This window comes from Puma concolor, chromosome C2 (genome assembly GCF_028749965.1).
Source record: "Puma concolor isolate L17-30 chromosome C2, mPumCon1.1.hap2, whole genome shotgun sequence".
NCBI lineage: Eukaryota > Metazoa > Chordata > Mammalia > Carnivora > Felidae > Puma > Puma concolor.
In genome coordinates, this window is record NC_141675.1 from 88,277,073 (window position 1) to 88,290,433 (window position 13,361).

At 41.0% G+C, this 13,361-nt stretch overlaps 1 protein-coding gene across 6 annotated transcripts in view; it reads right to left on the reverse strand.

Moving 5' to 3' along the window:
- RUBCN (rubicon autophagy regulator) overlaps positions 1 to 13,361 on the reverse strand; it is a 58,250-nt gene that overhangs the window by 7,199 nt on the left and 37,690 nt on the right. For 2 of the 6 annotated variants that reach the window (XM_086675141.1, XM_086675140.1), the window contains 7 exons: positions 12,921 to 13,036; positions 11,763 to 11,973; positions 11,178 to 11,270; positions 8,528 to 8,602; positions 2,066 to 2,126; positions 928 to 1,060; positions 124 to 269 (listed from right to left, as the gene is read on the reverse strand). In XM_086675141.1, coding sequence (XP_086531267.1) covers positions 124 to 269; positions 928 to 1,060; positions 2,066 to 2,126; positions 8,528 to 8,602; positions 11,178 to 11,270; positions 11,763 to 11,973; positions 12,921 to 13,036 — 835 coding nt within the window. The remainder of the gene's footprint in view (positions 1 to 123; positions 270 to 927; positions 1,061 to 2,065; positions 2,127 to 8,527; positions 8,603 to 11,177; positions 11,271 to 11,762; positions 11,974 to 12,920; positions 13,037 to 13,361) is intronic. The other 4 variants (XM_086675144.1, XM_086675143.1, XM_086675145.1 and 1 more) reach the window with 2 other exon arrangements.

The window sequence follows — 13,361 nt, forward strand, 5'->3', positions numbered from 1 at the left end:
GCCTTTAAGTGAACAGAATTGTGTGGGAGCTACAGCTGGAGGCAGAGACAAGAGGTGAGGAGACTGCCCTGACAACCCAAAGATATATCCATTTTCCAAAGGACACAGACACTGCCTACTCACGTCGGGGCTGAATGAACATTAAAAATGATCTGAGGCCGGGGTGGAGCCCACTCCAGGTTGCCACGAACACGGATGCGCAGCTTGTAGATGTCCGCGTGCTGCCCGTCATCTGGTGAGATGGGCAGTGAGTCAGGGATGGGCAGGAGCTGCAGGAGAGAAGCACAGGTTGGTCCAACAGGGACGGTCTGGGAGAACATGCTTGACTCTTTGGTCATGACAGAAACACATTAATCAAAGAGGTGTCAGGATCATCTCAGGTAAAGGCTTCAAGCAACCTTGGCCCTCAGAATAAATCATTGAGGCATCAGGCTCTACAAGTGAGGACCTTGTGTTCCAAGAAGTAAAAAGAACAGAAAAAGCATTCCAGTGGCATGGCACCCGTTGCTGATGCTGTCCCTGAAGCCACCTCAGGACCCTTGCTATGCCAAGATGCTTCATGCCTTACTCAACTATAGAGCAAAGAAGACTATGAACAATGTACTTTTTAACAGTGTCTCAAAGGTGGTCACAATACAGGAGTTCCACCTCTGGGTCTAGTAAGCAGTCGTGTGGAATAAGGACAATGAAGGAGCTATTATCTCCTGTTCTGACAACTGCTAGGGAAAACCCAGGCAAGCATATCTTCTTCATTCATTCATTTATTCACTCAGCACATTTGTAACAAGTGGCTTCTGTGAGCGAGGAAGGAAACACTAAGGCTCATTCTAGACTGGGGACATGTGACAGAGGAGAAAAGCATCAGAGACGCTCATGGATTCGTGGGGCTGGACAGTGGGTAGAGGAAAAAAAGCTGAAGAAATCTACCTTCTGAGGGGCATCATGCTCTGGAACCAGCCATTCTAGCTCTGAGGCAGCTGGCAGCTGCATGCCTTCAAATTGCTTCAGGAGTCCCATGGCCACCGCCTCTGCAGATGTGGAGTGTAGGAAGCAGTGGGAGCTGGAAAGGAGATGCAGGGAAGGCTGAGCAGAGAAAAGACAGGAAGATGGGAGCCCGCCCTCCAGGAACTGATACTATACCCTGTGACTTCTGAGCTGAGAACACTCACAGTACCCCCAGTCTGCCTGGCTTCTTTTCTCATCATCTTCAGATACATGTGTGGAAGAAAATATATTGACCTTATGGTCTTACGACTTAGGCTCAAACCCCACTTAATAGCATTACATGGCTAAATAATAAAAAAAAATTTAAAAAAGGGGGGGGCGCCTCTGTGGCTCAGTCGGCTAAGTGTCCACCTTCAGCTCAGGTCATGATCTCATGGTTTGTGAGTTCGAGCCCCATGTTGGGCTCTGTGCTGACAGCTCAGAGCCTGGAGCCTGCTTTGGATTCTGTGTCTCCCTCTCTCTTTGGCCCTCCTCCACTTGCACTCTGTCTCTTTCTCTCTCAAAAATAAATAATAAAAAAACTTAAAAAAAATAGCATTACATGGCAACGCTAGTTAGGGATTCTCTATCACTTCCTTTCTCTAAACTCCCATTTCTTTAACTGCAAAACGGGGGCTATAACATGGATTTACAAAATAAATGGAGTCAAACTGCCTTGTGAAAGATAAAGGACTGTTTGTTGCTCCCGAACGGGGGACTATTTCCCCTGGTTGGATCTACAATGTGAAACCAGTTCAATTTGATTTCATAATCAGCAATCAGGATCACTGCTCTCTCTTTTCGGATCTGATCTTCTGGGGGCCTCTGGTATAATCAAAGTCAGCAGAGAAGGAATAATCCAGATTGTGAGCTTTGCCTCCACTAGAGCCCACCCTGTTTGAACCAATGATCTTCTGCTCTACTGCCGGGGGCTCACCACCACCATCAGGCAGGCCCATCACTTTGTCTCTTTGTGAATTTGCATGCTTCCTCTATGGCCTTTCCCCTCCATATCCCAAGAACTGGGTTTGTTTCTCCACATACCCCAGGTTTTATTTAAAAGAAAGAAAAAAGTACTTACAAAGACTGGGAGGAAGTGAAGGATTTGCTGTTTGAGGCAGTGTTCCTTCTGATGTCAGCATCTAAGGGGAAAACAGATAAAGGGAGTGGGAAATGGAAAGGGAGGAAATAAGGGATAATAACAATGGAAACCATTCCAAGCTTTTGCCAGCTAAGTGCTCAGGGTAGCAGCTACAAGCTACATTCTATGCAGGGTAAGGAGCAGAGTCCAGGTGAAGCTCTACACATGATTTATAGTTTGGCTCTGTTTAAGTTACAACCAGACTGAATAAGTGACATTATGCATAGTATGGAAATGGTCGAAATGGCTACAAATCCAGGTGGAACACAGACTCAGATTTGGTGCAAAACAGTGAATGAGAAAAGGTAGCATCCTAAGGCACACAGGGACATACCCTCTATCAACACAAACACACAAAGAATACTCCAATCTCTCCTTCATTCTCTCAATCTCAAGCCCTCTTAAATGATAAACTCTGAGGTAAGAGCTCTGTCTAGCTCTTTTTTATATCAAAATCAGTACTTAACACAGAAATTGGATCACAGAAGTAACTCATTAAATGTTATGTGGAACTGGAACTTTGCTCCTAACATCTGACCACTACTGCTATCACTCCTGAATGCAAAGTCTTCTGCATCCTTATAAAAGCTTCATGGAAAGATTTCCTTTTTGTCTGGCGGCACAGGAAAGAAGAGAAGTTCTCTATGACTTGGCAGCTCCCTGAAGATGCCTGGTAACCAACACATTTTCATGGAGATATTCAACATGATGTTTTCTACTGAACTTTCAGGCATAATTGCAGGAAAATACGGCAGACTTTCCAAAGCCTATTTCTCATAAAGGATTTTGAAGAGGATTTCTAAAAATGATATGCCTGAACCTCCAGAGACCTCATCTTCTCAAATATGTTTGATGGGGAAAATGTGAAGTATAGCAGTCATGTTTGAGGAGGGAAGATAGAGTGTATTCAAGTTATGAAAACGAGACTGTTCTGGTAAGTCTCATCCTTCATTTCCTTTGATGCCCAGTGAAAAGACATTCTTTTCCTGATTAAAGCTACACAATGATTGGAGCGCCTGCGTGGCTCAGTCGGTTAAGCATCCAACTTCAGCTCAGGTCATGATCTCACAGTTCCTGAGTTCAAGCTCCACATCGGGTTCTGTGCTGACAGCTCAGAGCCTGGAGCCTGCTTCAGATTCTGTGTCTCTCTCTTTCTGCCCCTCCCCTGCTCATGTTTGTCTCTTTCTCCCCACCCCCTCTCAAAAATAAATAAACATTAAAAAAATTAAAAAAAAAAAGAAAGAAAGCTAGACAACGATCAATCTACTGCATGTGAGCCCCTCAACAGAGCACTAAAGCTTACATGGCATCACTCTGCAACTGGCCATGAGTAGCTCAATTGTTCTTCACATTTCCTTTGTGTATATATTTTTGTATATGCCACTAGATCACGAAATCTCCTTATAAGGAAATGAAAGCATGTCTAACTCTTCTGTTTTGGCCCTAAAAATATATAATACAGGGCACTGTATATAAGCCCTGTATACTCAGGTAATATTCCTAACAAATCAATGTTTTCAAAGCTATATACGCAAGTGAGAGAACAGAATTGGAATCTGTCAGTGAATTTTCATATGTTAAGCACAGAAAAATTTAAGACAACAACAAAATTTCTGACAAGTAAATAACAAATCCTATTTTTATTAACAAAGAAGTTTGTGTATATATTTTCTGTGTGAATTTGTACCACCAAAATCCAGATCTCAATACAGTGCTAGTTGTCTATTCCATTCTAAAGAACACCAGTGAAGAAAAAAATTCTAGGCAATAGTAGACCTTCACAGACCATTTAGCTTGTAGCATTCATTTGAATAACACTTACACTGCCTTGGATTTGTACATAGTCTTGTCCTTATAACTCTGGAGTGTTTTCTGCATAATAAGTTTTCAGAAAATATTTTCTAAATAAATGATTAATTGGCTAAAAGCAAAAAGCAAATTTTTGCTTTGTGACAGAAAATCCTTGAATAAAGAGCTAACCAATGTTGTTACTGTAGGGTTAGGCCATTAGAGAAAACACTGAGCATCAGAGAGAAGTGGTGATAATTCATGGTTGCTAAGGAAACCACTGTCTTCAAAAAGCTATTTAGCAGCTCTTCAACCTCACAGAGCAAAGTCATGTTTTCTTCAAGAGAAAAACAATCATTCTCTGCTCTTTGGAAAGTACAGTCACATCATACTTTACCATGTTTCTTCTTTTTTACCAGAGGTACGATGACTTCCTAGACAATCATGAATACTTCCAAGAGTGGGGAAGACCACACAGGTTTGACTGTGACGATCTTCCCCTGAGAATGGAGAGGGGGAGGCAGTACCTGATCTCAAAAGAGACACCTGACACTGGCCAAGTACCATGAAGGCCCCGTGGGTACTGGGCCTCTGCTGCATTCTGCAGACTCTCTGGTCAGTTCAAACATATAATTAAGTTAGTGTGGTGGAAACACTACTCAAGGATCTGGATAAAAGTAGACCAGGCTATAAGACAGAATATTAATGAGTAAACAGAGGAGAAGGCCATTCAATTGGATGGAAGTTAACATAATTATGAAACTTTCAATTAATTATTTGACAAGTATTTTTTTTCTAAGAGAACTGATTTCAAATGTTTCTGATGCTTTAGATAAAGCTATTGCTACTGACTGAAAAAATAAAATCAGAATTATAAAAACAATTAAAAAATGACATGCTATAAGAAGAATTTTTCCATGTCCAGACACTGGTATTGGGATGATCAGGAAAGAAAGGGTTAAAACCTTGGTACCCTAGCAAAATCTGCAAATTTTTAAACAAAGTAAGGCACAGGAAGAGAGTCGACTTCAGAATTCACTGGCCAGTTTGACGTTGGTTTCCTTCCTGCTTTTCTTCCAGCAGATAAGGTGACACCCAACACATTTGGATATCCAACTCCAATGAATTATCTGTAACAGCTGACTGGAGAGGAAACTTTTTAAAATGGAAACTTACAATTATTCTGCTTTAAAAAAAAATGTATTTAAAAGGGCAGTGTGGGGAGAAGCACTGGTTACCTTGATTTGGACAGAACTTAAAAACTTGTTGGAAAATACAGTTCATGAACTTCTTTCTCTATATATCGTGCCAGTTAAAAATCTATTGCCTTTCAGCTCCAAACCTGCCCTTCTTTTCGTCAGCTCTATGATAATGGAGCTGGACTCAAACAGCAGCCCTCTGCCAGCTGGCACCATGTTAAGTTTTGTCAGTAGAGGGCACTGGAGGGACACTGGAGGAGGCAGGAGTTTCTCTTGCTGAGTCTGGTGGTACTCCTCTAGGCAGACTCCTGTAGTACATGTGACTTTTCCCTTAGGGAGGCAGGCCTTCATGAAGGTGGCCTTGAAGCAGAATGCCACTAGTGGTACTTCTCATAAACTGCTTCCCCAGTACCTCTTGGCAAAGCAGGAGCCACAGGCCTGGCACCTCCCATGGCGCACTTCCCCAAGCATCTCTTGAGTTCTGAGGCACAGCACTTCCCTAGGGGCAGCCTCTGCCAGCGCCCCACAGAATGGTTTCCTGGTGCCATTGGCATGGCACCTCTCATAGACAGCATCCCCAGGCACTCTCTTAGGGCAGCTGTGCAGCCTCAGTGAATTTCTCCACCTCTAGTGAGCCAGGAGGTCTGGATCTCAGCCTTGCAGATATGGTCCTCTTCTATACTTGTTCCTTCCCTGGTGCTCCACCTCAGTCCTAGGCATACTGACTGCTACCTATATCTGCTATCCCTGTATACTTTAGAGTTGTTTTCACTCCTTACGAGCCAGGCTCCCATTACTTCAGTCCACCACGATAGTTAATAATTCTTTATTTTAAACCTTCCCTAGTCAAATTACTCTGTGATTTCTGTCTCCTGACTGGAACCTGACATGCATGTGGAAGACTGAAATTCTAGAAGAATCTACGAAGGAAGATAAAGAACAACTGATGAAGCTATAATAAAAGGGGAAGGAGCAGTGAAAAACAAAACTCTAAAACTAAAGAGGTTGTAAAGACTGGGATTGGGAGCTTATAAATGATCTCATACCAATTTGGCAGGTACCACAGAAAGAAATTGATAAAGTGAAAGAGGCCAGATACAAAAGATCACATATTGTATTATTCCATTTATATGAAATGTTCAGAAAAGGCATATCTATAGAGACAGAAAGATGAGCAGTGAACTGCGGCTTGGGATAGAAAGGGAAATTTAAAAAATTTTTTTAGTGTTTATTTTTGAGAGAGAGAGAGACAGAGCATGAGCGGGGAAGGGGCAGAGAGAGAGGAAGACACACAATCGGAAGCAGGCTCCAGGCTCTGAGCTGTCAGCACAGAACCCAACGTGGAGCTCGAACTCAGGAACTGTGAGATCATGACCTGAGCTGAAGTTGAACGCTTAACCAACTGAGCCACCCAGGCACCCCATAGGAAGGGAAATTAACTGTAAATGGGCACAAGGAATCTTACTGGGATAATAAAAATGTTCTAAAACTAGATTATAGTGATGGTTCCACAAGTCGATAAATTTGCTAAAAATTATTCATCTATTTCCTTCAGAAACATTTCTGTTCCATATGGTCTACTCAATGAATCAGGATCTAAGAAATGTGATTATATCAAGTAGAGTATTACAATATGCAGAGTATTCATGATAGATGATGTCCATAATAGGATGCTTAAGCACTTAAATTTTCCCAAGGGTGTTATGGATTTTAATCTGATCATATACTCAGAGGCTCTTCAATAGCATATATCACTTAAGATGATCAAAAAGAAACACATCTGTAAACCTCTGGATGTAATCAGGAAGATCGCTAATGAGAAGTATAATGACACTTTTTAAAAAGGATTTCATACCATTAATAAACCAGAAGCAGAGGAAAAGCAACAGAAAGCCAAAAGGAAATATAGTGTAAAGAAAGATGAATTATAAATTATACTTTCATAAATAAGAACCTGTGTGTAGAAATAAGGTAAAACAAGCCACTTCTTTTGAAAGAGGCTTGTTCTGATTGCTTTCCCTTCAACTCCCATAATATGCTGGGATTATAGGGCACAAGAAAAAGTATAGTCTTTTAGTTGAAAAATGTTTAATGTATATAAAATATATAAATGTATTTTTAAAAAGTATAAAAATGTATTTTAAAAGCTTTAAAGCTCCCAAAAGAGTGGAAGAAAAGATGCCAGGAAGACCAAATAAAAGTACGCCTTATGGTTAAAGCAGACTGAATATGCTCTGACAGAGAAATGGCTGACAGTCAATAAATGTACCTGCAAGAGGACTGTGGTTGTAAACACTTAAGAGACCAGTTAAAAAGTGATAGGATAATTACGTGTCAAGCAAGGGAAGACTATGTTAGAATAAATTACAACAGTTCAGGAAAAGAGAAAAAGAAAACGAAATACTTTCCTTTCTCCAAATCTTTATCTGATCTTACCTAATTATTTCACATTCTAGTGGCTGATTACATTGACAGTTAAAATGAACTATTTAGGGGCGCCTGGGTGACTCAGTCAGTTGAGTGTTGGACTCTTGATTTCAGCTCAGGTGATGATCTCAAGGTGCTTGGGATTGAGCCTAGCATTGGGGTCTGCACTGAACAGCATGGAGCCTCCTTGGGACTGTCTCTCTTTTTTCTCTGTCCCTCCCCTGCTTGTGCTCACAATTATGCATGCATGAGCTCTCTCTCTCTCTCAAAATAAATAAACATTATAAAAATTTAGAAAAAAAATAAAGTGTTTAATAAATCCTGAGTTTTGCTGTTGTGTGTTTTAAAACCACTTTGAGTAGAAAACTGCTACTTTCAGTTAACCGCACCTACAGAAAGCCTACTTGCTTGAATCACAAAGAAATTACTAAGGCCAGACATTTATGTACCAAGACATATTAAGTATGTACCAGACATATTATGTACCAGACATTTTATGTACATATTATGTACCAGACATTTATGTACCAGACATATTAAGTACCAAGAAGGGATCACTTTCTGCAAATGGCTCTGCAAATTCAAAACTCTAAAGACATATTATGCTTTCACATTATTCTATCGGACTTTTGCTGTCTGAATGTGTGGCAGTAGCTTAGCTGTTGGTTTGAACTAAAATTTCTTCACCTGACCGTTGCTTTCTAAACTGCCTACTACCTCCATCAGCCACAATCACCACTTAGTCTATAAATGTCACTGTAGGGAGGGATCAGCAAGGACAATCTCAGTGAGGAGGACTGTTGGAGGTCCTATGAAGAAGAAGAAAATGAATATTTGAATTACTCCTAGCTGGCTCAAGTCTGGTTTTTCCCAGCTAGTTCTCCAAACCTTACAGACAGGTGTCACAAGATTAAGTATGTACAAAAGGTGATGCAAACATTCACACACATGCATGTATGAGCACACCCGTACTTCCAACACAAGCTACCTGAAAACATCGATGCCATTGACACTGAGAGTCCGTTCTTTGACATGTGAGTCAGGTTAGATCCTTCGCTACCATCTGTGATAATGATTATAAAAGGGGGCCCTTTAGTATTCAGACAGGAAGTAAATCAATGAGAATGACAGTTCTATACCACATAGAATCAGGACTTGACTTGGCTCCAAAAGGTAAAACTGCTTTTAGGAAGTTACATCCACAGGAAGGTGCTCAGTATTGCTTGGGAGATAGTTATTGCTATTTCTCCAAACCAGCCTGGTCTTAAAGACCTCCTAAGGTAGTGTTCTCAACCAGAGGAGATTTTCTACCCTTGTAGGTAAATTGGGTAGAGGCTGATGATGATGCTAAACATTCTACAATGCACGACAGTCTCTTACAACAAAGAACTATCTGGCCTAGAGGCTGAGAAACCCTACCCCGAGGTCTTTTCCTTTAGGGATTTCCATCCTGAACTGATTAGAGTTAGCTGACTAAACAACTCCTCTGGGGCCAAAAAGGCAACAACAGTTTCCAACAGGAGTGCACTTCATGCCACTCCCAAGCAGGCTATTTCAAATTTGGTTCCTTCCAGACTGAACAGCTTCCTCTGGTCCCTTGCTTTGCTGCAAGGAACAGACTTAGTGGTCACGTGGACTGCTCCACACCTAGTGAAGCAGTGTTGTGAATTTACCTTAATATTACCCTCATGAAATTCTAACTGCTGATTCCAAGAGAAAGGGCAGAACACTTTTATTGTCTTCTAATTTGGAGATCAAGCCAATCACAGACTGTGGTATATGAAAAACAATATATAATTGGTCTCTGCCTAGTTTTCAGCACAGAGCTCCTAAAACCTTTATAATTTCCAGAGTGATAGGAATGTCTTTGTTATTCATAATGAGCCCCTTGCCATTATATCTGAGTTTATGCTAATGAGGTGACTCTTGAGGAATATACAGGTAATTTCAGGATGGGGCTGGCTGCCAGAGGAAAAACCAACCACCAGATTAAAGGATTAGAATTTTTAGCTCCATCCCCAAACTCTCAAAAAGGGAGAGGGGGTGCAGATTGAGCTCAATCATCAATGGCTGCTTTAAGCACTCGTGCATACCTATGTAATGAAACCTTGATAAAGTGTTTTCACTTGTGATGATAAGGTTTGGGAGAGCTACCTGGTTGGTGAATATATTGATGTACTGGGAGTATAGCACACCCTGACCACATGGACAAAGAGATTCCTGTGCTCAGAAAACTTTGGGGTGTTGCGCTAAGTATCTCTTCATGTGACCATTTATTTGTATCCTTTATAATAAAAAGTAATCTTAAGTCTAGTGTTTTCATGAGTTCTGTAAGTCATTTTAGCAAATTATGGAACCTGAGTTGGGGAGGTGTCTTAGGAACCTCTGAATTTGTAGTTGGCTACGGAGAAGAGTAGGTAACATGGTGACCCCATTTGTGGTTGGCATATGAAGTGGGAGTGTCCTGTGGGACTGAGACCTTACCCTGTGGAGTCTATCCTAACTCCAGGAGTTAATGTCAGAATTGAATTGTGAGGATACTCAGTTGGTATCAGAGAATTGGAGAAATGTTGGAAAACCACATACAAACAAACCAAAAAAAAAAAAAAAATGGAGTTTTAAGTGGCTATTATTGTCATGAAAAGAAATCAGACATATTAAAGAGAACACAGAAGGAAGACTTCCTAGACACCTGGAAAAATATGTATAAAAATTGTATTTCTGAATGGGGAAGAAATCCAGCTACCACCAGCTTTCGATTACTACTGGAGGTCTGCGCAGGTGAAAAGTGAATTACATCAATTCTCTAGATTGATATAAACAGATCTATAAAACATGTATTCATCACCATCTTACCATGGAGAATTATAGAGTCAATTCACCTCCATAAGGAAATAACTCTTAGTTTCACCCATGGGTGAAAACTTGTGACTATGAACTGCTTTTTGGTTTGTTTGTTTGTTTGTTTGTTTGTTTGTTTGTGGCACTGATGGGAACCTGAAGAAATCTATGATTTGCAGGAATGGATTAATCCATTAGTCATGAGTTAACATGATTTAATAGAACTGCCTTCCCAGATTAGAACCCCTCCTGTTCTCTATGCATGTGCTTACAACAACAAGGGTCGGTGATTCTGCTAAGCAAGTTAGCACTGGTAGGACAGAAAAAGCTCTACTTTGTAAACTTGATTTTTTCCCCCTTTTTTCCCCCCAATGACTCTTTTTGTCCTTTTCTCTTAGGATTATAACAAAGTTCCTTTTAAACATTTTGAAACAATTTTGATTGTGTTATGGAACATAAGAGAATAAGATTCTAATTTCATGCAAGTATAGGCCAGCCCTAGGCTCTTACCAGGAGGAATCAGAGTGAAAATCCAAGAGAAAGGTGCAATTGAGGAGACCCATCAAGGTGACTTCAACAGCCAGGCCCCTCTACCTGAAGCACTTCTTTTTCTGTTTAAATTTTACTAAAGGAGTTTTGTTTTTAGCAAGAGAGGCTTCCTCTCACAGTTACTAACAACATTCCATAATGTACCATTATGAAGATTGTCTATACTTAAGGAAAGCTTCTCAGTCTACGACTTCAAATTCAAAGAGTCAGGCAATGAAAGTTGCTTGAAATAAAGTGTCACTTCTTACCTTGGATTTCAAATTCGTCAACCTCATCAGCAGAGCCAGAGTCAGAGAATTGCGTTGAATCACGTGAGCTGTTAGAAGTGACCTGAAAGCCTGCTATGTTTTAAAAAGAAAAAAAAAAGGTAATGAACAGGACAGAAAGTGGTCTCCTATCCTAGGGTCACAATGAAAGGGACCTGGTGTGACTTCAACAGAGAAGTGAATAGAAACTTGGCTGGGAGTGATGCTGAGGAAATGGAAACTAGCTCTTCTTGTTGATTATTCCCCATTTTATTCATGACATTTTGAAAGTTTCAGGTAAATAGAAGGTACTACTATGTGGGAAGTGACTCTGGGACCAGCAGTCGTAGTTCTCATATCAGAAACCTATTTTTTGGAAGATATTTCTGAGGTAGGAAATAGATAAACTCCAGGACTCTGGGTCTGGCAGGAAAAAAATTACAACATAAAAATTCTTTCTGACAGCAGAGGAACCCTTAGCTGGGTTATAACATTTGAAAGTGAGACAAAAAAGGAAGCCCACAAGGTACCAAGTCTTATCTTAACTCCCTGCAGAAGTGTAACTGAGGAGTTCACAGCCTCACTCACTTCCGTGCTCAGTCTCCTGATACCCAGGGAGCAGGTTCTTGGTGCGGATCTGCTGGCGACGAAGGCGGATCTTCTGCTTCAGTTCCTGGATCTCTCTATCGCTGTCTTCTTCCTCCTCTTCCTCTTCTTCCAGGCACTGGCTCATCATGTTGCACTTCATTAGCTCAATGGCAGCAATCAAGGACTCTGAGATGCTGAAATGGGCATTCTCCTAGGGAAAGGAGAGCACCAAAGAAGTTGATTAGCAAGGGGCTAGATACGTTGAACACCTCACTGATTGTAACGCTGACAAGTAGAGCTTCCTTTTTTATTATTTTTTTAACGTTTATTTGTTTTTGAGAGATGGCGAGCACAGGGGAGAGGCAAAGAGACAGGAAGACAGAGGATCTGAAGCAGGCTCTGTGCTGACAGCAGAGCCCGACGTGGGGCTTGAACTCATGAACCACGAGATCAGGACCTGAGCCAAAGTCAGACACTTAACCAACTGAGTCACCCAGGAGCCCCTGGAAAGGAGAGCTTCTAAGACATGTGCTGCTTTTATTCAAAACACTCAGGGGAAATGAACACTTCCACTATAAGGAAAGCTGATGGCCAAAAAAACTGTTCTACATTCTCTTTGCTCTCAAACCTGTCATGCCTGGCCCTCCTGTCCTACTTTACATAAAAATGATAGAGAAAAAGTCCAGAATTTAATATCAAGGTCTTTCCTAAGCCATATCCCTGTATACAAAGCATTAAGGTAAACATAAATCTCAAGATAAAGTGCTTTTAAGCTACAAAATGTCACAGGGACATTATTTATTATATATCTGAGCCTTAGAACAAAATATGGAAGTTGATTCTGGAAACAATTTTTAACCTAAGCTTCCAGGGTCAGGGAAACAATAATCACATGTCTAAAAAGTATTTCTCTGCCCAAGGTAGCTTCTAAGAGAAAATCAGTAACGGTTTTGGACTCAGTGAGGAGCATATAGTCCCTGAAAAGTTCTCCAGAGATGGAAAGTGTTGAGCTTATCTTTAGCTTGAACTTGTCTTTACTGTGGTCTTTGCTCATGTTACTACTATGTACCCAAACCTCATTAGAAGAAATGGCTCTGTGGGCCCTCAGTCCAGATCTCCCAACTCATGAGCTCTTCAGTAGCCTCTTAGATCCCTTACCTTTTCCAGGTCTGCACAGCTTCCAAAGTCTTGTTCAGACAGATAGCTGATGAGGGACTGTCCTTCTGATGGTCTTCGGAACATGCCCTCCCCTGAGCACAGATATTGACCACCCTCTGTGGGAAAATGGAATGTGCATGTGAAAAACTCTGACTTAGAAAGTGAATCTGTAACAGACAAGCTTCTTTGAGAAGTCTGATGATTTTACCACTAAAGATGCGCCCAAGTTTTCCCAGGTTAACAGGCTGGAAAGAAAAGGTCTACCTTCTAAAGGAATTTCTCTGAATCTCAGAATCCCAGACCACTAAGCCTCTTGGTTAAAGAATAGTAGAATAAGAGAAGAGAGCCCAGAGACAATCCTTTTACCATCAAAATTTAAAGAAGAGATACTTGCCCTCCTACCCTACAAAAAACCCTAAAAACCTGTGCTGAGAATCAGAC